Source organism: Pleuronectes platessa, chromosome 3, assembly GCF_947347685.1.
Source record: "Pleuronectes platessa chromosome 3, fPlePla1.1, whole genome shotgun sequence".
Classification (NCBI taxonomy): Eukaryota; Metazoa; Chordata; class Actinopteri; order Pleuronectiformes; family Pleuronectidae; genus Pleuronectes; species Pleuronectes platessa.
In genome coordinates, this window is record NC_070628.1 from 4,100,874 (window position 1) to 4,126,435 (window position 25,562).

Genomic DNA, 25,562 nt, shown 5'->3' on the forward strand with positions numbered 1-25,562 from the left:
GACAATAACAACAAATCTGAAACTGAAGGAATGAGAGAAAAACAAAGAAAACTACGGAGAAGCTAAAAGAAAAAAAGGAGTGAGAGGGTTTATCCTCCTGATTACAAAAGGAGCAGGGTTGAGGCTAAAGAGGCAGAGCGTCCGGGAGAGTGTGTGTGTGTGTCGGGGGGGGGGGGGGGGGGGGGGGCTGCTACTTAAAGGGCAGACAGCAGAAAGAGAGACGGGTGAATACCGATGTTGGTTAGCAATTACGTCCGACCTGGTGTTAGAGGAAGAAGCTCTGTGAGCGTCTCTCCGTCACTCAGGCTCTTCCTCTCCGTGCATTGTGCTGGACTGAAAAGAAGCTATTATCAAGCTCACTGACCTGAGGAGCTGTGCCGGCGTCTGTTGTTAGAGGGGGGGGGGGGGGTGGGGGGGGGGGATATAAGATATACAGGGAAGCTCTGGATTTCTTGTGACCTGCTCTCTATCTCCTCATCTTTGTTTCCACCCACATCATGTGAATTGATTATGGACAAAACCTCCTGAACTGCTTCACGTTGGAAAATAAGTACATGTAATATCTGCCCTGTGGTTTTCTGCATCCACCGACAACATGTATAGTTTCAGGCTACACAATTATTTCTATAAACTCACATTAGGTCACTGTGATATTCGAACACTGGAATCTAGTTCATCTAGTTCATCAGGGGCAAATTCAAGAGGCCAGAAACAAGGTTGTGTGATTTTTATGTAATCTGTGAGTTAAAGAACATTTGGGCCAAATTTGAAAAGATTCTCTCGACAAAAAATGTGATTTGTGAGGTCACAGGAAACTTTGAATCACGTGTTCCTGAGATATCGTGTTCACAAAATGCTTCAAACACACGTACAAACAACCCATGATCATAAAGCCTCTTCATACAACTTATAATTACAGTTCTTGTTTTGTTTGAGACACTTTATCTTGATACAAACAGCTGAAGAGGAAGAATCAGTCTCAGTCCGTCCAAAGGTTCACAAACAAACAATCCACCAAACACATCCTCTGCAGCTAATTGAGTCCAAACCTCGTTAGGAGGCCAAACTCAGAAAGAGAGAGAGTGAGTGCAGCAGCAGATGAGGAGAATGTCAGCAGAACGCCTCAGACATAACAAGGTAGAGCAACTTTCTAAAGGCTGAGCTGTGAACCATTTGTTCTTCTGTCAGGTTCAAGTCAATAAATGCAGCTTTAGTTCAGGTGCAACATTTGGTGAAGACTAAAACCACGTTAAACAACAAACAAACAAACTTTCCTGGCCCAGGTCCTTCCACCGGGTTCTGTGGAAATCTGTCCAGTGCCTGCTTCTGCATCTGACTGATTGGAGAAGTCTCTAAAGATGATTAACTCTCTGTTCCTGGATCTGTTCACAAGTCTGGTTCACCTCCTCATTAACTCAGCAAAGAGATGCACACGTAGCATATTGTGTGTCAGGATGAACATTACAGTGTGTGTCTGCATGAATGAACAGCATCCGATCTCCTGTCGATTGCCAGTGTGTCTGCTGTTTGGCTTTTTATCTCATTGCTGAACAGGCTCAGGAAAAAAAATGATGTGACCATCCACCCACTTCTTCTCCTCAAATCTCCCCCGTGACACGGCCACAAATCCAGAAACTGCAGATATCACAGTGGTGCTGGTTATCGGATTCACCAGCGGCCATGTGCCTCTGTGTACCGAGGTGATTACCCTTCACCAGCAGACAGTGTCCAGAGGACGGCAGGGATTTCACACCCGAGGACACGTGGGGCTCCAGACAGCAGCAGCAGCAGCTTCAGCCAAAGTGAATCATATAAAAACTGCACTCACACATTCTGAGGTCTGATCCCTAACCCTAACAAAAGATGAAATTCACTCAGGTGGGTCAGGACATCCCAGTGAGCGTCTGAGCCTGTGTGCCCTCCCACTGGTCTTAGCTGTTCCCTCAATCAGAGAGATGTTTGGGAACAAGCTGCTCACATGGCCGTTTTCCTTTTGCTGTTCCCAGGGGTCGTGAGGACAATTAAATCATAATTCAAGGCTGATGAGATGATCAGAGGTGATTAACAGATATCACACCTCCAAAGTTGAATATACAGTGGAAGTGAAATGCATTCTGGGATACACGAGAGCTTTAAAGTGAGATCAAAACACTTTGATACACGCGACTAATTAATTATTGTTGTTTAAAATCCTCTTGTCTGACAAGTTGGTCCCTGGTTGCTAATATGTAAATGTGGATTTGGAGAAAGATTCCTTCTACGTGCTAATTACAGGGGAAATAGAAACAATGGTTTGAATGAATTGATGTTAATTGCAGATCTGTATTCTTCAGTCTCCCTGTCGGGGAACAGCAGGTCAGATGAACACTTAGAGAAAAGTTCAATTCATCTTGAGCCGAACAAGCAACTCATCAGATGGAGGAAACAGTTTTAACTGGAGTCAAAGGGGCTTTCCTCTGAAGGTGGTTTCTTATAAATTAAACACAACTAATCATGTTTCAAAATTGGTCTCTATATCATTTATAATCTGCAATAAAGTACACTCCAAGAACTTATTAAAATGATATAGACTAATAAAGAATTATCTATTGTCTGTATACTTGAAATTGGGGAGTTTGGTTTATGTTGCTTTGTTAATTATTTAACTGTAAACTTGATTCTTTCTACTTGAATAATGTCTTTAACATAAAAACAAATATATAGACTGTATAGAATATAAAGATAAACATGACAGCTGAATTACTGTCACTCTGCCTCCTCCATGTTCTTAAAGTTTGTTTTTAATTAGTTTTTTGATTAAATAAAACAGGGTTACATGTCATGATTGACAGGTGAGACTGACTCCTGATTGGTCGACGGCAGTACGACTCTACTGTTTGTACAACAACGACTTTGAGGCACGTCTTTCTTTATTTAAAGTTTATAATTAAACTTGAGAGCAAACATGAAGAAGAAATGCTTTTATAATTGTGATTCTCTCTCAGGTTAAGATCCCTGAGAATCTGATTCATGTCACAATCCTCTGGGTATTTGCATTACTTGCTTTTTATGTATATAAATACTCACTTGTCTGAAAAGAATAAAGACACAATCCCTCAGAATCCTTTGTGTAATCAATGTGAAAACTATTGCAAATATCTACAATTATCATTATTTATAAAACAATGAAATTGGAGCTCTTGCGATTTAAAGCTTGGTCCATTTCAAATTGAAGAGTTTTCTTGGTAAAAGTTGTAAGATGTTGACATTTGAGTGACAGCTGCCGGTTCAGCTCCTGTGCACAAACACATGCAGCTACACACTCTGACACACACACACACACACACAGAAACACACAATCAGCAGAGTGAATCCCTGCGCTGTCGAACAACTGGAGCAGAGTGTGTAGACGCAGCTCGGCCTAAACCAACAGCAGCATTCACACTCCTCACATTTCGAGGCGACATGACAGAGGAGTAATTGAATTTCTGACACTTTAACCAAAACAAACAGCCCAGAGCCACAGAGACACAGAACATCAGAGCAACACAACTTATCAACACAACAAAGCTCTCACGCAAGCAGCCCAAAGGAAGAGGAAATGGAGAAAAGATACAAGAAGCATTTAAAAAGAAAAGTGTGTGCGGCTGTCAGACGGTAAAGGTTAGAGGTACATCCTACAGCTCAGACCTTTTCCAAATATACCCTGCAGAGGATATTCAATTGTGTGTATCGGTGGGGGAGATGTGTGCATGCATGAATGCGCATTGTATATCGAAGGGGAAATGTGCGTCTGTGAACGTGCACAGCAGGGAATTACTGGGAATGTGCACAGACAGGTGCTTTGCCAACGTGTGCGAGGGAAGAGAAAAGTGTATTTTCCTGGAACAACTCGATGAAACAGATCAGCAGCTTCGTCTTCTTGAATGAGCTCAGCAGCGGATTCGGGGAAACTGAGCGTGTGTGTGTGTGTGTGTGTCCCCCCCCCCCCGCTGCACAGCTGGAGGTCTCGGCCTCGCGGAGAAGCCCGATACCTCCTGAGCGGAGCTGCAGGGGAGTCGCTCGGAAAACAAAAGTAACACCGGTGTAAAAATAGTTGGAAAAAGTTGAATATCTCACACATGAATGAGCGGGAGTTCTGACCTTAATAAAACTGGACTGGAGATAAATATATATAATTATTAGGTGTAGTTTAAATACTGACATTGATGAGATGTACTTTTCAAAATGATGATAAATCATGGAAAATATGAAAACCATGTATAAAATGGATATAGTATTATATATTTGAGCTTTGTACATTTGTAAGCTCTGTGCTCCTGCTACCTCCTCTCTTAAAATCCATTCCCACACACAAGCAAACACATAAATCAGCCAACTCAACTCAAATGTTTATTAATTATCAATTTGCCACATAAAGGTTGATATCAGAGGCTGCGTTCAGTCGACATAAAATTTTATTGTTCAAACACCCAAAGTCTCGGTTTGTGATTATCTGACGAGGACTTTCTGTACAAATATAAATTAAGAGTCTTGTCCATCAGGAGCAAAGTCAAAAGTTGTGTAACATCACAATTAAATTAGTGAAAGTTTGACTCTGGAATGTTTTTGGGGGTTTAAACTCCTTTTGTATTGTAGCACCAGATCAGAAAATATTAATAATAGTCGAATGCAACAGTTTTAAAAGGTCACAGCAAAGAACGACATCATTATTATTCAAAAAATATTTTCTACATTATTAGTTTTACTCTGCACAGTTTCAACCTCTTCTTAACAATAAGATAACTTTGGCTTTCCTTTGCTCCGTAAACTATTATAACATTTTCATAATTCCTTCATGGTCATTAAATTCAAACTCGTCAGCAGCCATCTTGGTTAACGAAACATGCTGCGGTGTGTGTGTGTGTGTGTGTGTGTGAGTGTGAGTGTGTGTGTGTGTTTGTGTGTTTCTTTGTCTCTGTGTGCATGTGTGTGCACCTTTATGCCTGACTGGGGACTGACTCTTAGATAATTGTGTTTGCACTTTGCAAATTTCGGTCGACAATCAGCCTCATTATATCAGCACTATCAGAGAGAGAGAGAGAGGGAGAGAGAGAGAGAGAGAGAGAGAGAGAGAGAGAGAGAGAGAGAGAGAGAGGGCAGGTGATGTGAGGAGGGGCGAGAGACTGACCCGTGAACACACACCTCCCGCTGGTGTCGTTTAAAACTCGTTATCACCTCTTCATGAAATTCTCTCATGACGTAACTTCATTCAGACTCACAAAGCAAAACATCCGACACACAAACAGCAGAGACACATTCAACACACTCCCTTAAGCTTCTCCTTTCACACACAGACAAACACACACACACACACACACACACACGGTGACTCACAGCGTGAAGTTCTCCTTCAGGTAGCAGCGGTTCCTCAGAAGCCCCGCCCACAGCTGCACGCCGATGATGCCGAAGATGAAGAAGACGAAGAAGCAGAGCAGGAGGACGTTTCCCAGCATGGGCAGAGTGTCCAGCAGCAGGTTGACCAGGATGCGCATACCTGCAGACACACAAAGACATGTCATCACACACGACACAGTGTTGAGGCTCACACCTCTGCTCTTCTCCTGAAGGGAATACAACCCACAACCTTTCAATCAAGAGGCTACAAACTCGTGACTAAGTAGATTTACTGATGTTAACTTTATAGTTGAATGGCTGGAGCACAGTGAGCTGAACTTCTACTTGTTTCTGAATGTGGAAAACTTCAGTTCACCTCTCGTCCTTATGAGTTTAGGCCCCAAACTTCATTTAACATTCATTTACAGAAAACACTGACGCTCCTTCAACGGCCACCAACCAAATCCAGGGAAAGGTTTTTACCGATATTTCCTTCATGCACTCAACAGACTGGACTCCATCAGGAGGGGCTCAAACCAAGTGAGGCAGCAATGGACGTATGAGGAGAAGTTAAGTGTTTTTTAGATCCTTTTAAAGTAATAACACAAAGCCTCAGGATTATCTACACAAAGCGATAACAAGCCAATGATCCTCCAGCTCCTCAGTCACACTTCTCCCTGGACACACTTCTGAAAACTCTCCAAACTAAACTCTGGACTTTTCTTATTTCTTCTACACCGAGGTTTATTTTGTAGGTGATCCAACTTCCACTTCCTTTTTATCCTCTCAGTGTTTTATCTCTTGAACTGTTTTTAGGTCAGTTTCCCAGATGCACTGAGACGTTATCAGCTTCACAGGAGAGAGGAGAGTTGTTGTGATTGTTCTGTGTGTAACATCCAGACCTCAGAGAAACATCAGCCAGTAACACAACCTCGTGGAATCTCCTCATCCCTCCACCTGAATACAAATCTCTTTTTGTTGTTTCCCGCTCAGGCAGATATTTATCACATTTCATTTCCAGCTAAGCCGTTGTATTAGCATAATTAGCTAATCAATGTCTAATCTCTGCGCTAATTGTGATCCCACGGCCCATTACGCTGGCTCTGGTCTCTAAGAGTAAAACCAAACCAGGGGTTAAACTCCATCTGTAGAGTCGATGGAGGATTGATGCAGCGTTTAGCCGACTAATCGGGGGGGTAAGTGTCGAACTTCTCCCAGGGGCCTGCGACAAATAAAGTGCTGAGGTGAAGTGATTGGATCAGAGGAAGGAAGCCGACACCTGTAGTTTCTACTTAAATGTTATGCATGTTTTCCCATTAGATGGAACTTTCACATCTCCCAGTGGAGTTTCTGGTTTAGCACCAGTCTGCCGGCATCGTCCAATCACAGCTGGAGGATGCACATTTCTCCTGAGACCTTAAATCCCCTGTTAGAAGGTGATGCCAGGGAAATAGATTATATCTCTTTCCCCCGTTTGGTATAAGCTCGTTTGACCTTTGGTGAAACGTGAAGTTTTTCTACCTGTGATGTGAATATTTGATGATTTGTCGACTGGTTTCCTCAAATATTTCAAACTCTCAGTTCTCACGGACAGGAAGGAAAATGGGTTTACAGAGAAAAAGACAAATAAAACACTCTTATTATAATTAATATCTGTCTATAACCCTTTCGCACAATATTCTATCATAACCTTTAATATTGGGTTTGAAATCACCTGAGAAATATGCAATGAATTGAATCTGAATTCTACTAAATTAAAGGGATTTGAAAGTGAACTCCATCTGAAGTTTCCCTCGAGCTGGTGCCAGATATTATAAATCAACAGGAGCCAATTCGTTTTTCAAATGGAAAGTTCCAAAGTGGCTCTCCGAGGAAACAACAAAGAAAGAAGGTGAATGTGAAATGATGCAGAGATTCAAAATTCAAAAAATGCCTCTTTATTAGCACAATAGCTTTAACCTGGTTATTTGAAAATGAGATATTAACTATTCTTGACGGCGAGGACATTTTATTTAAGTAAAAAGAAGCTTCTCATTATCTGCAGGAGACGGAGCAAAGAGAAGGTGACGGAGAGAATGAACAGAAGAGGAATCAGAAGACAGAAGAGGAAGAGAGAGAATCTGCTGACAAGCGTCATCCTGGCTGCTAAGGGCTGGCATCTCCCACAGGGGGATTGTGGGTAATGTAATAAACAGGCCGAGTCCTTTAAGCTGTGGCCAGTGGGACTCAGACCTGGATAATTCCCATTAACGTCCCATTAACTGACTCTTCGTGTCACTACACACACACACACTCGCCGATAACATATGTGTGTGTCTGTTTGAGTGAGTGGGGATTGTGGCTTTGCAGCTGCTTGTGGTATCTGCATTGATTGTGTGCTGCGGTTGTGTGTCTGCCCGAGTGAAGCGTCGCTGACTCGGTGTTTGTGTCTCAGCCGCAGCTCGGAGATGGAATTCCCTCTGAGATGAGCCCCGTGGTAAATCGTCTTTAATAAACCAGAGAATTGCTTCTTTATTCATCCAACAAACAAAGAGGAGTGAAACAACCGGCTCTCTGCAGCTGGAGCCAGTTGCTACAAACTGGTCTTTCTCATCCGGTGGGTTAATATAACTCAAAGGTCCCATATTGTAGAAAGAGACGTTTTCATGGATTTGCTTTTATTCTGAAGCAGATCAAAGGTTTTCTACCAGAAGAACAAAGATCAATCTGCAGAGAAAGAAAACTGGACTCATCGCATTTTGAAAATTTCCTTCAAAATATTGGAGATAAATTAAGTTTTTTAATGAATTCTAAATTCAAGCTGCAGCTTTGAGTTTGATTCCTGCAGGAGTCTCTGGTCTTTTCTATATTTAGATGGATTTTGGTTCCTGGAAGTCAAAACTGTGAACAAGTGAAATCATGGGACCTGGGTAATATGGGTCATTTCATGCGTATCGTACATATTTAATCTATCCTCTATTACTTTAGGGTGTGTGTGTGTGTGTGTGTGTGGGGGGGGGGGGGGGTGGAGCCAATACCCACTGGTACAGACAAACATTAGATCCAGATAACATGAGTTCAATTCCAAAGTCTTTGGACCGTGGACGTATTCAGTAGTAGAAAAAAAATATTTATGGTTGGACGATTTGACATTCGAAGACAATTCTCTTTAACATTCAGAACCAAGAAGTTTTATTATTATATAATAGCTGAGCACGTTTAAGAATCAATTTTTTTTTGTCTCAAAGTCACAGTGGAATAGTCTCACAAATGAACTGTAGAGTTGTATGCATTAAGGGTTAGTGTGTTGAAGCGCGTGTGTGTGTGTGTGTGTGTGTGTGTGTGTGTGTGTGTGTGTGGTCGACTCGAGCTCTGAGGGAAAATGCAACATTAGGATTTATGCCTCAACCAACAGGAGTTCATTATCGCTGAAGAAAATTTATTACAGTAGTTTGTGTACATGCATGTGTGGAACGGCTGCATCATCACCCCCCCCCCCCACACACCTTGAGATCTAATCACCTCCCTCTCCTCATCTCGTCTTCCTCTCTCCACTCCTCTGTCCTTTCTGTCTCTCTCGCCCATTTTATCTCTATTCATCCGACGACTCCCTCCATCCCTTGCACTTGTCCCCCCCCCCCCCCCCCCCGGCTCCATCTATCACCGTAATAGTATTCTCATCTGAGTCTTCCCACATCCCTCCACTGATCGTCCCTCTCCTCCTCTCCTCCATCCTTCATGGAGCTGGGTAATCCCTTCTTCCCTGACTCATTTGTCTCTTTTCTCTCCTTTCTCAGCTGCTTTCTGCTTCCTTAACCCAAATGTCGCTGAATAAACCACAAAGAAAACATCAATACAGAGCAACAAGTCATTACACAAACGTTAACTCACTCTTCTTCTCTTGTTCTTTTCAAATCGAAACATTTCTCCTTGAGCCTCGGATACAACCAACCAATGACGCGTTTGCTTATATCACCTCCGCTTATAGAAATGACAGATTACAGCTGTGCACATAGTTTAAAATTAAATAAATCATCAGTGTTTGTGTTTACTCGCAGCCGAGACCTTTACAAAACAACCCGTGTAGGTTTAACTCCCTGTGCACAAAAAAAAACATTGGCAGCCATGAATCTCTTGAAGGCCAAACTTTTGTTATGGAAAAAAACTCTCTGTGGAAGCTTTTTTGTTGTTGTGTGTAATGTCAATTATTGTTTAACATTAAAAAAACAGATTGTTTGCCAGCATCAGTGAATCATAAGACTGTTGGAAAAGTGACTCATAAATGAGAGAGGCTCTGAAAACTGAGGAGAACAAGGCGTGGAGTGGTGTCGGGCAGAGACAAGGGAGCATTATAACTTAATAAATGTCCCAGAGTGATATGATATACAAACATAAAGCAACAGTGGGCGAATGCAAAGTACTTCCTGGCTTCATTGTTTCCCAAACAACGAAAATCTCCACTTCTTTTACCGACTTAAACTGTGTGTGTGGACGAGAGACAGGGAATAAAACTGTCTTTGGGAAACTGATAAAAAGAGTGAAGGGTTAAAGGTTCTGACCACCAAGGACAAATCATTAAATATTTTGTCTAATCAGAATCATAAATTAATTTGGGCACATCTCTTTATTTCTAGATCTTCAAGCTGTAGATTCCCTGAGGCTCATACGTCATGTGTGTTCTGTGTAAACGCTGCATCACACTTACTTTCACACATATTTCCCGACAAAAATTAGCCGCACCTGTTTTCACAGGGAAATTACTGCGATAGTTTATGTGGCAGATTCATGAGCAGTGGGAGGTTTAGCAATTATACTTATAAAGGATGCAAAACAACATTAACTTCAAGCGCCACGTCTCCGACTTGGAGAGCACTCACAGCTTCTCGGAGTGATTGCCTGCGAGGCACAATTTAGACACACAACGCACAAAAGCTGCGACCCGCAAGCTCTGATTATTCTCATCAAGGAGGACGGTTCCTCTCTGAGTTAAAGCGAGGGGCCGGGCCACTCAACACACTTCAGCAGCTTCACAGTCGATGACATTACAGAGCAGACACATTTAAAAAGCTCCCTGCACTCGGTGTCCCCGGGAATTCATCTCCTCACACAGGATTAAACCAGTAACCGCCTGTTGCAACTTATAAAGCTTTAATAGAGTTTAATGTCAAAACATTTTCTCACAGTCACATTTCCACCTCTGCAGCACCAGGCGGCCTCATGAAAACAACAGGTACACAATCAAAATGATGTGATTACATCCCGCACAATGAGGCCTTCGGGCAGCGTTTGGCAGTCGGGGTTGTGTGTTGCAGGTTTGTTGCCACAAACACAATGATGCTGGTGTCATGTTGTCCATTTGCAACAGGATGAATAATGATGCAGGACAGAATCCCTGCTGCAGCATGTTGTTGTGTGCACCTACAGGGCCAGCAGGCGTCTGTGAGCACGGCAGAGTGAACACAACGTTCAGATCTAAATAGCAGCTGTTTGTCTTCACATTCAATAACACTGGGAAACGTAGAGTGGAGGATGAAAGGAGGAGGTGGCATGTGAGCACAAACCAGTGAGTCACAACTCGGGCGACAACTCACACAATATTTTCTAAGGATGACTTTAACACATTGATGAAACCAGGTCGATTTTAGAGGACAACATTTGACAAGTCAAGGTTTTGACTATTTCCTCTTTCCTTCAATACAGATCATCTCAAAACTGGAAGTAAAAACAAATTGAATGTCAATAGAGCACACAGCTCCGTCAAGGCCCAACAGATTCCTTAAATTCAAATAAGCTGGACGAAAAATCCCACACTCATAACTATCTGTCTTTCTTTTATGCACTACGCTTTTTAAAAATATTATATAAAACAAACTTTCCCAGCCTTTAGTCCTCCCTGCCTCTAATCAGCTCCGAGCCAGGTCCCACTCACTCCAGTGTGTAATCAGCTTCTGATCTGAACGTGTTCACACTCGAGGTATTTCTGGCTCAGTGACTCATGTTCAGAACCTCGGACAGCGCTGGCTCCGCCTCCAGGCAGCTGTCCAGGGTGCTGAATGAGACTCATGACAACAGATGACAACACGTCACAGTCTTCAGACGTAAAATCAATTTGTCTTCAGAGAGAAACGATTAACAAGAGTCGAAGATGAAGAGGAGTCGATCAACTCTCCTGTCAATCAAGTTCTCTCTTGTCTGATGGGTCGATGGATGGATAGACAGATAGATAGATAGATAGATAGATAGATAGATAGATAGATAGATAAACAAAGAGAGATAGATAGATAGATAGATAGATAGATAGATAGATAGATAGATAGATAGATAGATAAACAAAGAGAGATAGATAGATAGATAGATAGATAGATAGATAGATAGATAGATAGATAGATGGATAGATGGATAGATAGATAGATAGATAGATAGATGGATAAAAGAATAGATGGATAGATAGATAGATAGATAGATAGATAGATAGATAGATAGATAGATAGATAGATAGATAGATAGATAGATAGATGGATAGATGGATAGATGGATAGATAGATAGATGGATAGATAGATGGATAAAATAATAGATGGATAGATATATAGATAGATAGATAGATAGATAGATAGATAGATAGATAGATAGATAGATAGATAGATAGATAGATAGATAGATAGATAGATAAACAAAGAGAAATAGATAGATAGATAGATAGATATATAGATAGATAGATGGATAAAATAATAGATGGATAGATATATAGATAGATAGATAGATAGATAGATAGATAGATAGATAGATAGATAAACAAAGAGAGATAGATAGATAGATAGATAGATAGACAGACAGACAGATACATGGATAGAAGATTAGAGAGATAGAGAGATAGATAGATAGATAGATAGATAGATAGATAGATAGATAGATAGATACAACTTTTGCAGTTTAAGACAGGAAACTGAAACCAGCTTCAAACAAGCATCCCAGTCCAAACAGGCAGGTTTGAAACAGGCCCGGCACTGGTCTAGTAACACATGTGAACCCAGTCTGAACTGGTGTGGGGACTTACTTGGCACCCTGTTAATGGCTTTGAGAGGCCGTAGTACTCTCACCGTCCTGATAGCCGTGAGGTTGACGTTCTGTAGGTCCAGGGAGTATTCAACGATCCTGGAAAACACAAACACAACATACAGGAAAACTTGTTAACAGCAGAAATACTTCCACGGCTCTACTTCTATAACCAGTGACTCTCCACGGAGCTAAAGTCATCTGAAGTTTCAAGTTGTTTTAATGAAATCCTCCCTCCATGTTTGTCCCTATTAAAAGGCCTGAACAGAAGCGCCCATGTCTCCACCGAGTCGGGATCCTGCTGCTCGGAGCCTAATATGAATTAATGAGGTGGAATTTGTCGATCTAATAAACTGAGACATGCACAGAAACACGGGTCAGAGGAAGAACTTCCCCATATCAGCTTGAACTATGTTTCCATCTGCAGTGAGGTGCCTGATTGGGCCAACCTGCTGCGGGATGACACAACCATCGATTAGTTTGGAGAAGAGCATGAATATTTATGTGTGTGGGTGTTATATCGCTTCACGGGGCAAAGTTACAGCCGGCTGCACTGGCACGGAAAAAATAAAGAAAATAAAAATAGAGAGATACAGGCGTTTCATCATTTTGACACAGACGGAGGAAGATGTTAGAGTACGAGTGAATAAGCTCAGTGGGTTTCCTGCATCCCTGAAAACTGGATACACCTCTTAGTGCATTAAAGTGCATCCTGTCAGAGAGAGAGAGAGAGAGAGAGAGAGGGGGGGGCGTGAGATTAAACCTGCAAAAACTGTGAGATGAAAGTGGAGCTTTGTGATGGAGGTGGAGAGGATAAACAAACCGCGGTGGAAACAGAGGGAAACCAGTATTTTTTCTATTTGACTGAATTAAAGTGCAGGGAAAATATAGTTCGACCTGAAAGAGAGAGGGAGTGAACGTGGTAAAGAAGGGAGAGGATGGGTGGGAAAGACAAAGAGAGGAGGAGACAGACAGAGGGAGGAGGGAGCCGGAGATGAAGACGAGGGGGTGGGTTCGGAAACCGATGCGAGGAAAGCGGCGAGAGATGATTAAGTGCAATATAACGACGGCAATAAGATGGGATTGAAAAGAGCGAGAGAGAGAGAGAGAGAGCCGGAGGGTTTTATCAAGTGCAGGAGATAATTACAGAGTTAGGAGCAGAGAGACGGAGGCAGAGGCCTGATGTGCGTACACCTGGCTGAGCGGGGGCACGCTGCTCTCAGGCGAAGGGTTCGAGAGCTGTCAAGTGGGAAAGTTTCAGGTATTTCACACAAGTTTTTATAACACAAGATGTTCTAATGCTCCTTCATCATAATAAGCTGATTTCAGGGCGAGGTCAAAAAGCCTTCCAGGTGTTTTAAAAAGGCAGAGCCAATTATTCACTCGCAACCTTTCGACCTTTACTTCAGGGAGAATCTCTGTAGAATATTATCTGACAGAAAAATGACAAAATTCCCACTGTTTCCTGGCGTTGCTGTCGGAGTTTCACAGTTTTGAAATGGTATGGAGAAAGATTTTCAAAGTTGGATAAGCTGGAGAACTTAAATCCAGGAGGAAACAAGAGACAAGAGAATCAGGAGGAGAATGACGGTGTCTATTGGTCCTGGGAACGATAGAACATGGGATTAAAAAAGATCTGAAATCATTTGGATATAATTATTTATCTTTTCATTCAACTGGCCGGGGACAACAATAGAGTGATTCTTCTAAAGCTTCAGCCTGACACCCGATTCTCTCCAGTGCAGAATTTGGAAAAATACACATCCATGTTTCTCCAAATATGTTGGTGTGGTTTCACAAAACACAGAATGACCCTCACGACAGAACAGTTGAGGTTTCATCAGACCACAGCAGGTCTATGGTAGAAACTCTGAGTCCGAGGAAACTCAAAATCAAATTTAAATGAATCTTCATCGTGTCATTTCATTGCATTAGAAGAGAAACACATGAAACGCAGCATTCTTCCGTGACACAGGCCAAAGACATGCAGATTCGGTCTAGGTTAATTGGTTAATTAGGTTAATAAACCACAGGGTGACTGCATGTTGGCGACAAATGCAAGATACTTTATTTTACTCCCCTATATCATCTAAAACTCATTCTCTGCTCCCTGCATGGAGAATCACCACCTGTCAGATCAGATCACAGAGAACCCACGTCTGAGGTCACCAACAGATGCTTCTGTTTCCTGGTTACTCTGTGATCTCCGACCTCACTGTTCACGGTCTGTGTGGTGCACTGGAGAGGTTTGATCTGATTTGCTGTGGAGCTGCAGCAGAACCGAGGATCAGTGAAGCACCGGCCACGGGAGAGATTCATATTTCATGGCTCACTAAGTCCCGTCCACGCCTTGTGGCTGATTTAAAGCATGTGCAGCGGTCTGGCCACCGGACTAATGGCAGGTTGCTCGACTGTGAAGAATAAAGAAAACTGTTCTCGGGAGTTTCACCTTTGACATAACAGAGAAACACACGGAGAAGCTCCAGGTTTCAACTTTGACTCTTTGTTCTGGCCACGTTTGCCGAGCTGGAGCATGAGGGAGAACTCTGGGAACACCCCCCCCCCCCCCCCCCTGCAACACGGCGATAAAAGATGATAGATCCTTTTCTTAACCATCCTGGAAACACAGTGAGAAATATCTTTAACCCTGGAGTGAACGTTAACTGTCCAGGAATCAACATGTCCCTGTTTTTACTTTCTTGGTAACATCTCCAAATGTTTGTCGTTACTTGGAAAAATATAATCATCATTAATCGTGTAGAGGAAATAGGTCGTTGTGTTTATTTCTGCTTGATTTGAAGAACTACATTTCAAAAAAGCATAATTAAGTAAAACTGAACAAGAGAGTTTCTCTCAGTGTTTGTGCTGAAATCTTCGAGCCCCGAAGCACAAACACACAAACACACAAAGACAATGACAAAGACACACAGAGACGTACAATGATCCTTGTTTATAATGAGACTAGATGAGGGAGTTGGATGTTTGCTGCCTGATGATGTTTCTGCTGCATTTCTAAGTTTTCTCCATTAGTTGATTCAGTAAAAGTTCAGTAAACAAAGGAAGCTCCACTCCTCTCACATTGTAGACAATTCAATGAATATCTCAAAACATGGCAACCATCAAATATCTTATAATCATTACATCTCTGCTAATAATATCAACTTAATTTAATTTAGTTTTAAATAATAATAATAATAATAATGGAATGATTAAGATACAATGTGGGAATCCAGATATCTGTGAGTCTTCTTCATGCCAAGACAAAAAACACTAAAGGTTCAGGTTGTGATGTTCACGCTTTCCTGGTCAGAGCATAAATGAGGATACACTCTCGTTTTTCACACAATGAGCAGATGTACAGACAGATAACCTGAGTGTCACACACACACACACACACTAACACACACACAGAGTGCTCGGAGCACACTCTGGGCTCTGGGTGTCAGATCAGAAGGGGCGACACACAACTATGTGCCCTCCTGAAGAGTGTTACACAAACTACGACCCCCCCCCAACACACACACACACACACACAGACACACACACACATGCAGGCTGTCACTCTCAGACACGCAAGTCAGACTAAATTTAGTGTGTGTCTGTGTTTGAGTTACGACTTCTCTCCAGCTCAACAGCTTCATGAATATTTCAGAGGAGGCGCTGGGTTGTGTTTTTTCCTCCCAGGTGGAGATAGACGGGCGGGTGGGGCTTCTTCAACCGGCTCCCCAGCCTCGTGTTCCTCTTTCCAGAGACCTGAAGGTTCTGTCACATGACAGCGTGGTGAGGAACTCTCTCAGGAGCCTTCAGAGTGTCGTGTTTCTCCAGGGCTGCCCGGCTGGGTGAAGGAAAACCTCAGAGGTAGATTAAAGTAAGAAAATGGGATGAAGGTTTTGTGTTTTTAAAGATATGAGTGATCCATTTATTTGCTTCCTGTAAAATACGCAAGCTTATATTTGTAACTATAAGCTCCACCTCATATTGGTGGATGATGTTTTTCATTTTATGGGATTAGTGAAGTTACCTCCATTCATCACCTGCCTGCCCCAAATCACAGGAGATCCATCAAGACCCTTCACTCAAAAACCATAAATCCACATTTAATGGTGACACCAGAGGAAAAGTCTAAATTAGCAGGATTTAAACCCTAAAGAACACAAATATCTGTGTGAATATTTAAGGTAATCCATGAAATAAGGTCAGGGAACCTGGTGAAAGCAGGATTCAAACCAGGGACCTTCTCGCTGTGAAGAACCAAGAGCAAACCACTTTCAGAAGAAGAAGAATCCAGAAACATGTGCAGCTCTCGAGGCAGAAATCACACGATAAAAGCTTCTTTGTTGTTTATCTGCTGAGTCGTGAAGCCACAAACACATTTCACAGCTCACCAGCATTAACAGCTAAAGTCCATGTTCTCCAGTACATTATCTCGACATGTAATAGCAGAACGCTGGAGGAGACGGGCGGTTGACGGCTCTGGAGAGTGCAATGATTCCTCCAAATAGATATTGTACATATAGACTGTATATTGGTCTATAACAGGAAGAATAAACTAATCTGACGATTACCAGAAAACACTAAATGCCACCAGGTTCCAAAGAAACTCCTTCTGGAGGAGACAGCATCAATTATTGAATCAGATGAATGGAGGCATTAGATCCTCTGTCCCCGAAGTGGTTTGCAAGTCAGAGAAGACACAAACACACACATGCACACGGATACACACACATTCAACACACACACACACACATTACCACAACTCTGATTCACTCTTTCCCTCCCACTCCTCTCTCCCTTTATCCTTCCCAGCAACTTTTCCAGCCGACACACTCTCTCTTCCTTTACTATCACTTAAAACACAGCTCCACTCTTTTCCTTTCACAGCGTCAACGTCTGCTTTGCTCACCCATTTGGTTGTGTGCTTCTAGTGTGTGTGTCTGTGTGAATGTGTGTTATCATCTATTCTCACAGTCCTGCAGTGTGTTGTGTGGTGTTAGAGCTTTAATGAGCCACTCTTACACCTCCAACTGAGTACAGACGCTCATACGCGTGTCAGCGAGGCTGAATGTGTGTGTGTGTGTGTGTGTATGTGTGTGTCTATGTGTGTGTGTATGTGTGTGTGTGTGTGTGTATGTGTTATGAGTAAACAGTCAAAAATGAGAGCCAGCTGTCGACTGAATAATCTCTTTTCTAACTCCCTCTCACATACACGTCATGTTAAAGCACATTGTTCAGTAACTTATTAATTTAATATTCCTGAACTATAAGTTATCAACTTATAGTTTATCAACTGTTAAAGTCTCCAACAGGTCCAGCTTTGTTGGAACATTGTCCTTGTGTCTTATTGTTGATTTCAAAAACTGCTTATTGACGTTTTCACTATTTAGGTTTTAAGAAAATAGCTTTTCATGGAGGCATCAGACTCTTCTATTGACTGGAGGAGGTTCGGTCTGATGCAGCAGCAGCAGAACTTCTCCTCACAGCCGAAAAGGAATCATCGTTTTCAAAAACTGCTTATTGACGTTTTCAACAGGACGCTGAATCCACTCCGTGTGAATCAAAAGTGACGCAGTGAGAAGCAGGTTCTTCTAAATGATTTGTTTAAAACCAGAGGCCTGACAATCCGATGCAAATTCCTTTATCTAGTAAAACAATAAGTCACCTGTGTTATATCTGTCGCCACCCTGCTGCCACATCTGGAGATCCTATTGATTTTGAAGGTGGGACATTGGAACGCTGAAGGTCAACACCAGAGAAAACAAAGAGAACTCCAGCTACAGCTCAATACCAGAGGCCGACTCTGCACCAGTGACCGTCCCACTGGACACACTCTGTCATTTCACAGGGAACAACAACACAAACTATCTCCAGAGAAACACAAGCTTTGTTCGCCTGTTTCTTTCTTTGTTTGTATCTGTAAATTATGGGTTTCTCACAATTCCATATGAGCTATATCAGCATTATATAGAAATAAAAATAGATATGTATTATATATGTATGTTTGTATTTATTTACACCAACTTTAAGAATAATTGAAGCTTCTGTTTTAAAAGAAATTGATTGTTACACTAATTGTTCTTTTCATCTAGTAAAGTTTCAAAATCATCAAATATGCAGATGACAGAGAAGAAGAAGAAGAAGAAGAAGAAGAAGAAGAAGAAGAAGAAGAAGAAGAAGAAGAAGAAGAAGAAGAAGAAGAAGAGGGGGAAGATGGTCCTTCACAATAAAATGTGTTGCAATGCACAGTCGGTAAACAAAGGAAAATGTTGTTGTTGTTTTCTAACTTCATTCAGGAACAGGACCAGTTTTAAAAACAATAAGAAACAACAACACAGACACATCATTTAAATATAGATCTGCCAACGCAGATTGGATCAATTATGTTCCCCCATCTGCTCTCTTCACCGAGCAATACAAGGTTTGGCAGCTCTGAACATGGGGGGGGGGGGGGGGCTTCTGAGATTCATATTAAAAGCATATGTTTGATTTTCGCAGGACTGATCACTTACATATTAACATATGAATATAACATAAAAACACAGCATATAGAAACAGATGGCTTAGATGTAAACAATAAATAAATATAGATTCACTGACATAACAACATTCTGTTACTCTAGAAAGAAAACGACTAAAATCACTTCCTCCCTTACGAACTCGTATAAATACATATAAATGTTTAATTATTCAGATTGTTTTACGTTTTTATATTCAATCAATTCATTTCAAATGCATTCCTTTAATAAAATGATCTGAAGAAAAAAGTTTATTTAATCATGTGCCACAGTTTGGGTGTGTTCCTACTTCAGCGAACCTCGTTAACTCGTTGTCTTTAATTGGCTGGTCAGGACTTGAGGGGCGATGAAATGGAATTCAAACAGCTTCCAGCTCGACATTCACACTGTTCCAAATCCCATTAACAAATGTAAGTTAAGAAGAAGTGAGGAAGTGAAAACCACACGACTAAAAGGCAAAACAAAACCCTCCCCCCCCCCCACAAGGTTGACCTGACACTGGGGTGGTGGTGTGTGATTTCACCGATGCACCAACGGCTGGTTTACAAGGGAAAGTGACCAGAAGGAAAACATTCACACTGGACCTGGACAGACAAGTCAATCTCTCAAGTCTGCAAATCAGACTCACCACAGATGTGTTCACAGAAAAACAACTGGAAACCATTACACAGACAGATAGAGGGAGGAAATACTCCGTGGATCAAGGGATCATTTGTCCCAGTGAGGATTCTCTCAACAGATGAACTACTTAGCTTTGCCCATCACGAGCCAATCATGCAACCAGTATCTATGACTCTAATAACAGAGGAACTGTAGTGAGCAATTAGCTGCCCAGTGAGGAGTGTGAGCAGCTGCAGATGCACAATGTGCAGGAGCAACAATTGACTAAAGTGAGCAACAGGAGTCCTGATTGTCATTCATATCTTAGTTTTGATAATTCATAACAATCCGAGCAGCAAATGTGCAGATTTATGAGCTGAGACTAATACGCGTTGATGTCCTCTGCTGTGGTGCAGGTTCATTGTTCATGTCTTCTCTCTGTGTGGCAGCACACACCCCCTGAAGACACACACATTCAAACTGTAAAGCATCCACACACACACACACGCACAACAACAAGTATCATAAAGGATCACAGAGTCAGATTCTACTCTCAGTGGGACAAACAAGAATATGGACTGAAACTTCAAATATTGACCTGAATCTGTTTTAGTTTTTTTAACATTTAGGATTTCCAGTTAACAGCGAGCCGGAGAACTGGTTCTCTCATTGTTCCCACTATGATGGAACCCAGCAGATTATTTGCTGCTCCCAGTGCAGTTTCACATCCCAATAAATATTTCCACAAGCAAACCTCCAATCTCCTGATGCAGGCAAACGGCTTGAGGCCTAATATTGAGTGATGGCAGGTGCCAACACAAAACGATCCCATCACTATAAAGCCCTCTTTTGCTTCATATGCTTTATTTCTCTCTCTCTCTCTCTCTCTCTCCCCCCTCCCCCCCCCCCCCTCCACCCCCGCAGGCAGTGGCGCAGCGCTGCAACAAATTAAGATCAGTGTCACTCAATGGAAGTATTGTTATTACTGCAGCCACACGCTAAGAGCAGCTGAATATATAATCACCGCACAAAGGGAATCATAATGAGGACGGACAGATATCCTCTGGCTCCACTGTGCATGACTCAGCACTAACAGACCTCAGAGGAGAGACTCATTTGTGAAACTGATTCCTCTTTGCACCTGAAGAACTCGCTCGTTTCATGAAGGTGAGTTGTTTACACGGCCGGACCCTAGGAAAACCTGCCTTGACCTGAGAGAGGCTGCGGCTCGGGGGGTAGAGCGGGTCGTTCTCTAATTGGAAGACCAGAGGCTCTGCGTGTCCTCGGGTAAGAAACCGGTGGGTGAGCCGTCACTGTGTGAAAGTATGAGTGCTAAAAAAAAAGGGCTATATATAGAAGTGCTGTCTGACTGCGTGTGTGAATGAGACTCTCGGTGCTTTCACTGGTCATTAAAACCAGAAACCATTAACCAATGAAGAGAGGAGGAGGTGGGAAACCACAGCATCTGCTGCTCCGAGGGCTAATTAAAAAAAAAAAAATCTTTTAAGGTTTTAAAGACACAATGAGGACTGAAACTTTTGGTGAGTGACCATTGTGTCTGTTCATATTTTACTCATTTGTACATTGCATTGGAATATCATTTATTGTAACTCATACTGGAAGCTGGGGATCAAGGGAACTCATGCTACAAGGCTGAATATAACTTTAAAGGCAAGGAATGGCTAAACATTAGATATCTGATCTGAATTCTGTTTAGATGAATTCCTTTTGAATAAGGATTATCACAATATCAGATGATTGACAGGTTTCACTGGGTGTGTGGGCGGACATGGGCAACAGTACCTGATCCGGGCTACTCCAACATCGGCCCCCAGACTTGTTCAGAACACACAGTGACAGTGAGCAACATGGAGGAACATCAACTGACCCAGCAACCAATGAAAATCAACCTCAAATTCCAGCTGCCTCAACAACACCCGAACCAAAGAGACGAGAGTGTCACAACTTGCAAGGGCAGAATATGTGAGGCTCCCAGTCGGGGTTTTGTTTACCAGAATTAAGAATAACAGAAAAGTAGGGAGGCAGCAGGGGGATGTGGGGGGGGCGGAGCCTGAGGGAGAAGTTACTCAAAACATTTGGTCTCAACCCTGAACACCTTCCAGCTCCACACCAGGTTCCCACACACAAACACACACCTGTGATGCTCACACAGCTCAGCAGAGCCCGGTGTGGAGCTGCTGCTGATCCCTCCCCTGCAGCTCGCCCACTGTTTGTTTTTGCAGCACACTAGTTCCCAGGGGTGCAACATTTTAATCACGCCCCCTTCCCGTCGCTACACGCGCCCCATGTGGTGGATGTAAGACCGGGGAGGAATTGGCGGTGGTGGTGGTTTCTCTGTGCAGCAGCCAGGCACTGAGCGTTGAGGTTGTGGCGCATGGAGTCGACAGATCTCAGAGGCTGCTGCTTAAAGGATGATGACTGAGGGAAAGATGAGGAGAAGGCCGGGGGAAGACCGATGAGCCCGAAGCTGTCGGATCAGACGGGAACAGAGGACCAAATAAAACATCACCAGAAAGCAAGAGGATGGCGGTGGTAGCTGCTACAGCCTCGGGGCTGGAACAGCTCACTGGTGGCTGTGGAAATTTATGGAAAATCTAAGGAAACCAGGGCGGTAAAAAGTGAATGAAGAATGTTCACAGTCCCCCAAGGGACAAATAAGAAGGGGGGGGGGGGCAGGTGGAGAGAGGAAACGAAAAGGCAGAGGAAGGAAAATGTGCAAGTCAAGTTAAAAATGGGGATGAAAGAGGCAATGGAGAAAAAAACATTATTAATTCATCTAACGCAGATTATATACATTTTAAGTGCAAACATTTTCTTTTGATGCAACATTTAAACAATTATTTGAATCTTCATTGAAAAATGAAGATGTTGATTTTAGGTTCTCATCAGGGATTCTCTCAGAAGACACTGGGGGGGGGGGGGGGGGGGGGGGGAGAGTGCAGAGACACGAAGCACCTGAACGTCTGAACCAAGGTTTATGTTTTTGTTTAGATGTTTAGATTTGATCCAGTTAGATTTGGTGTCAGACAGGAGTATCACCACCAGTATCACCACCAGTATCACCACCAGTATCACCACCAGTATGAGCACCAGTATCACCACCAGTATCACCACCAGTATCACCACCAGTATGACCACCAGCATCCCAAACTGAAGGCGCACAAAATGTCCACGTTGTTAAGACATTAAATTCTGGCAGGAGAAAACTATAGAGAATCCTGTGACTTTCTTTTTCAGGCAGGTAGTCTGTTGAGTTTTAGATAGATAAATAAAAGAAACAAATTGTTAATGTCAACTTATAAGTATTTTAAATCATCTAACAAACGACTAAACAGCATTAGATACATTTCCATCTACGGAGGGTGAAGCAATTAGTCTACAGCTAATTGGTTTATTTAAATGACGAGTGGCTAACGATGATTACACGTGTGTGCTCACAGACATTGGATCATGTTGCTCGTGATTATTCCTTCATGTTTGTCATGTGCACAGAATCTCACAGTCAACTATGATGTGTGGAATCTTTAGGTGTAGGGAAACACAAAAAGAAAAAGTCCTGAGCCAACAGGAAACACAGATGTGAGATTAACACAGCATCAGCAGGGGGCGTCATCCTCTATGAAGGGGAGCTGTTTACAGGGGGGGGGGGCTACTCTACAAATGATAGGATGCAACTCAACTGTTTTCATTCATCAAATCATGTTAATTACTCGAATTTGTTTGAGCCTAAAGAGAAAATGTGTTGCAGCAGCTTCGGAGATAAGCTTGTTTTTCTTTCTGTTGTGTTTCTGTTTCTCTCTAGTAAAACCAGCAGTTAAGCTGAATGCCTCCCAGTAACGCAGAGCTCTCGTGTTATTCCTGAAACCAGTCGAGTGATGGATGAATAAAAGACCGAGGAGTCATTGAGGGAGAGAATCTTCAGGTTTCCCTCAGAATAAACAGGAGCTTCAAGGTAATGATCAACGTTTTCCTGAGAGCTGGTGAGATGTTTGGGGGCAGTAAAAATCAATAACGGTATTTTCTAGTCCTAATGATCTGTCCTCAAATCTGTCACTGGTCTATCACTCATCCCATTGACACACTGACAGCAGCCATCACAGGGAAATCGCCCAAGGACCCTGTGACAGGCAGACTGGCGGAACCCAGGAATTGAACGCCCGACTTTCCAGTGGCTTTTTTAGTCCAGTTTGGAGGAGCATGGGGGGTGGAGCCAATACACCTGTGTGCTGCACCCATTGGACGACACTAGCTAACCTGCCAACATGCAACCGATGCAAAACTAGGGCGATACGAATATCTCAGGATGAAGAGAGGAGGCATACACGTAGAGAACTCACCCTGCCATGACGATGAAGAAATCCAGGCGATTCCACGTGTCCCCGAGGTAAGAGCGGCGACCAAAGATCCCCAGGGCGACCATCTTTATAACCATCTCCATCGCGAAGAAGACGTAGATGAATGCATCGAAGGCCTGAGAGAGGGACACAGAGGGACACAGGGGGACACAGAGGGACACAGAGGGACACAGAGGGACACAGAGCAGAGACATCAGATTCTGGTTAGATACAAGAAGAAGGTTGGAAAGACTGAAGTGTGTCCTTTCCGGTTTTTATCTAATTTTATGTTATAATTCCATTATTACTGCAGCTAAGAGTTTAGATTTATTCTTTTTTTGATCATTAACAAGTTTTTAAGCCAAAACAACTCAACGGATTACTGCGAAACTTGAAAGGATTCAGTGTGGGTCAGGGAAGACGACATTTTGGTGCAGATCTGGATCAGGGGGTAAATCCAGGATATATTTGTGTAATTTTTTTAAACAAAACAAATTTTTTCTTGATTTCTCCAAAGAAATATGAATGGATCTTAACCCTTGTGTGGTGTTCATGTTTTTGTCACCCGGCAATGTTCGTGGGTCTGGTGGACCCACCGCATTATTCGGTCTTTCAATCAATACAGCTACAACAATATATCAAAAAATACTTAACAGATGTTAACTTTATCCCAATAACAAGCAATATAAACAGCATATGTTAATTTGTCATTTACCCTGCTAAATCACATTCATGAATAAAAGTGCTTTTCGTTTTTTTGTGATGAAATGCAATTAAACAAAGAAACATCAATTATCATCAAGATATGATTGGAAAAAACGAATATGAAACAAGGTTTTTTATCAGTATTGACTTTTATTTATTGAACTTAATTAGAAATCGAGCACACTCATGTCAGTCTACACACGAGCCCCAATGAACAGATACAGTGTCTAGAAATTATTTTTGAAGAGAGAAAATCTTTGGAAGACAATGAAGGGGAAGAGTTTAGAGAATTTGAAGATCATGTTTCTGTCAATTCAGAGTCTGACAGTAAGTTTGGGTGAGAAGAGGATGAGATTAACCATCAGCCAGCTACGTAAAAAATTAATCTGCAGTCAGTCCCAAATCCAGGCCAGGCCATCAGCAGCCAACATATGGATCACAAAAAATGATGACAATTTAATGGTCTTTTTGCACTTTAGCCACCCCACATGGCTACCAATGTAATAAGGTGCAATCAGGGCCGACACGGATAGCAGTGACTCAGGGTTACATGGAACACCATACAAGGGTTAAGGCAATGAAATAAAACTGTGAATCCACAATTACTGCTGGTTGGAAAAGTCTTAAATATGTAAAATATTACATACAAAGTCTTAATTATGTTTAGCTATCTCTGAATTATTTTAATGTTCATATATATATTTGCCAATATATTGGTATATTGGTACAATGTTAGAAAACGTTACAACGTGTTATTTCAAGTTCCAGAACCTGAGGGGGTGATAAAATCATCCAGATCGGTCAACTGCAGGACACCGCTAAAGTGAGACGCCATATTTGATGCCGTAAAGTGTTTGTTGTTTGCCTTTGTGTCGTGAAAAGCCCACACAGCTGTGCCATGTTCACCTCCACATGTTGTCTTTTGGTATCTTACATGCTCTGCATAATAAAAATAATAAAAGCAGTGATACTTCTACTACTAAAAAATACATAATCATATAA

The 25,562-nt window shown here is 42.3% G+C and overlaps 1 protein-coding gene across 1 annotated transcript in view; it reads right to left on the reverse strand.

The window, feature by feature from the left end:
• The window catches only part of LOC128436679 (voltage-dependent T-type calcium channel subunit alpha-1I-like), a 117,310-nt gene that overhangs the window by 65,040 nt on the left and 26,708 nt on the right, over positions 1-25,562 (reverse strand). Inside the window, 3 exon segments of the mRNA XM_053418483.1 lie at positions 5,356-5,515; positions 12,390-12,487; positions 23,859-23,992. Coding sequence (XP_053274458.1) covers positions 5,356-5,515; positions 12,390-12,487; positions 23,859-23,992 — 392 coding nt within the window.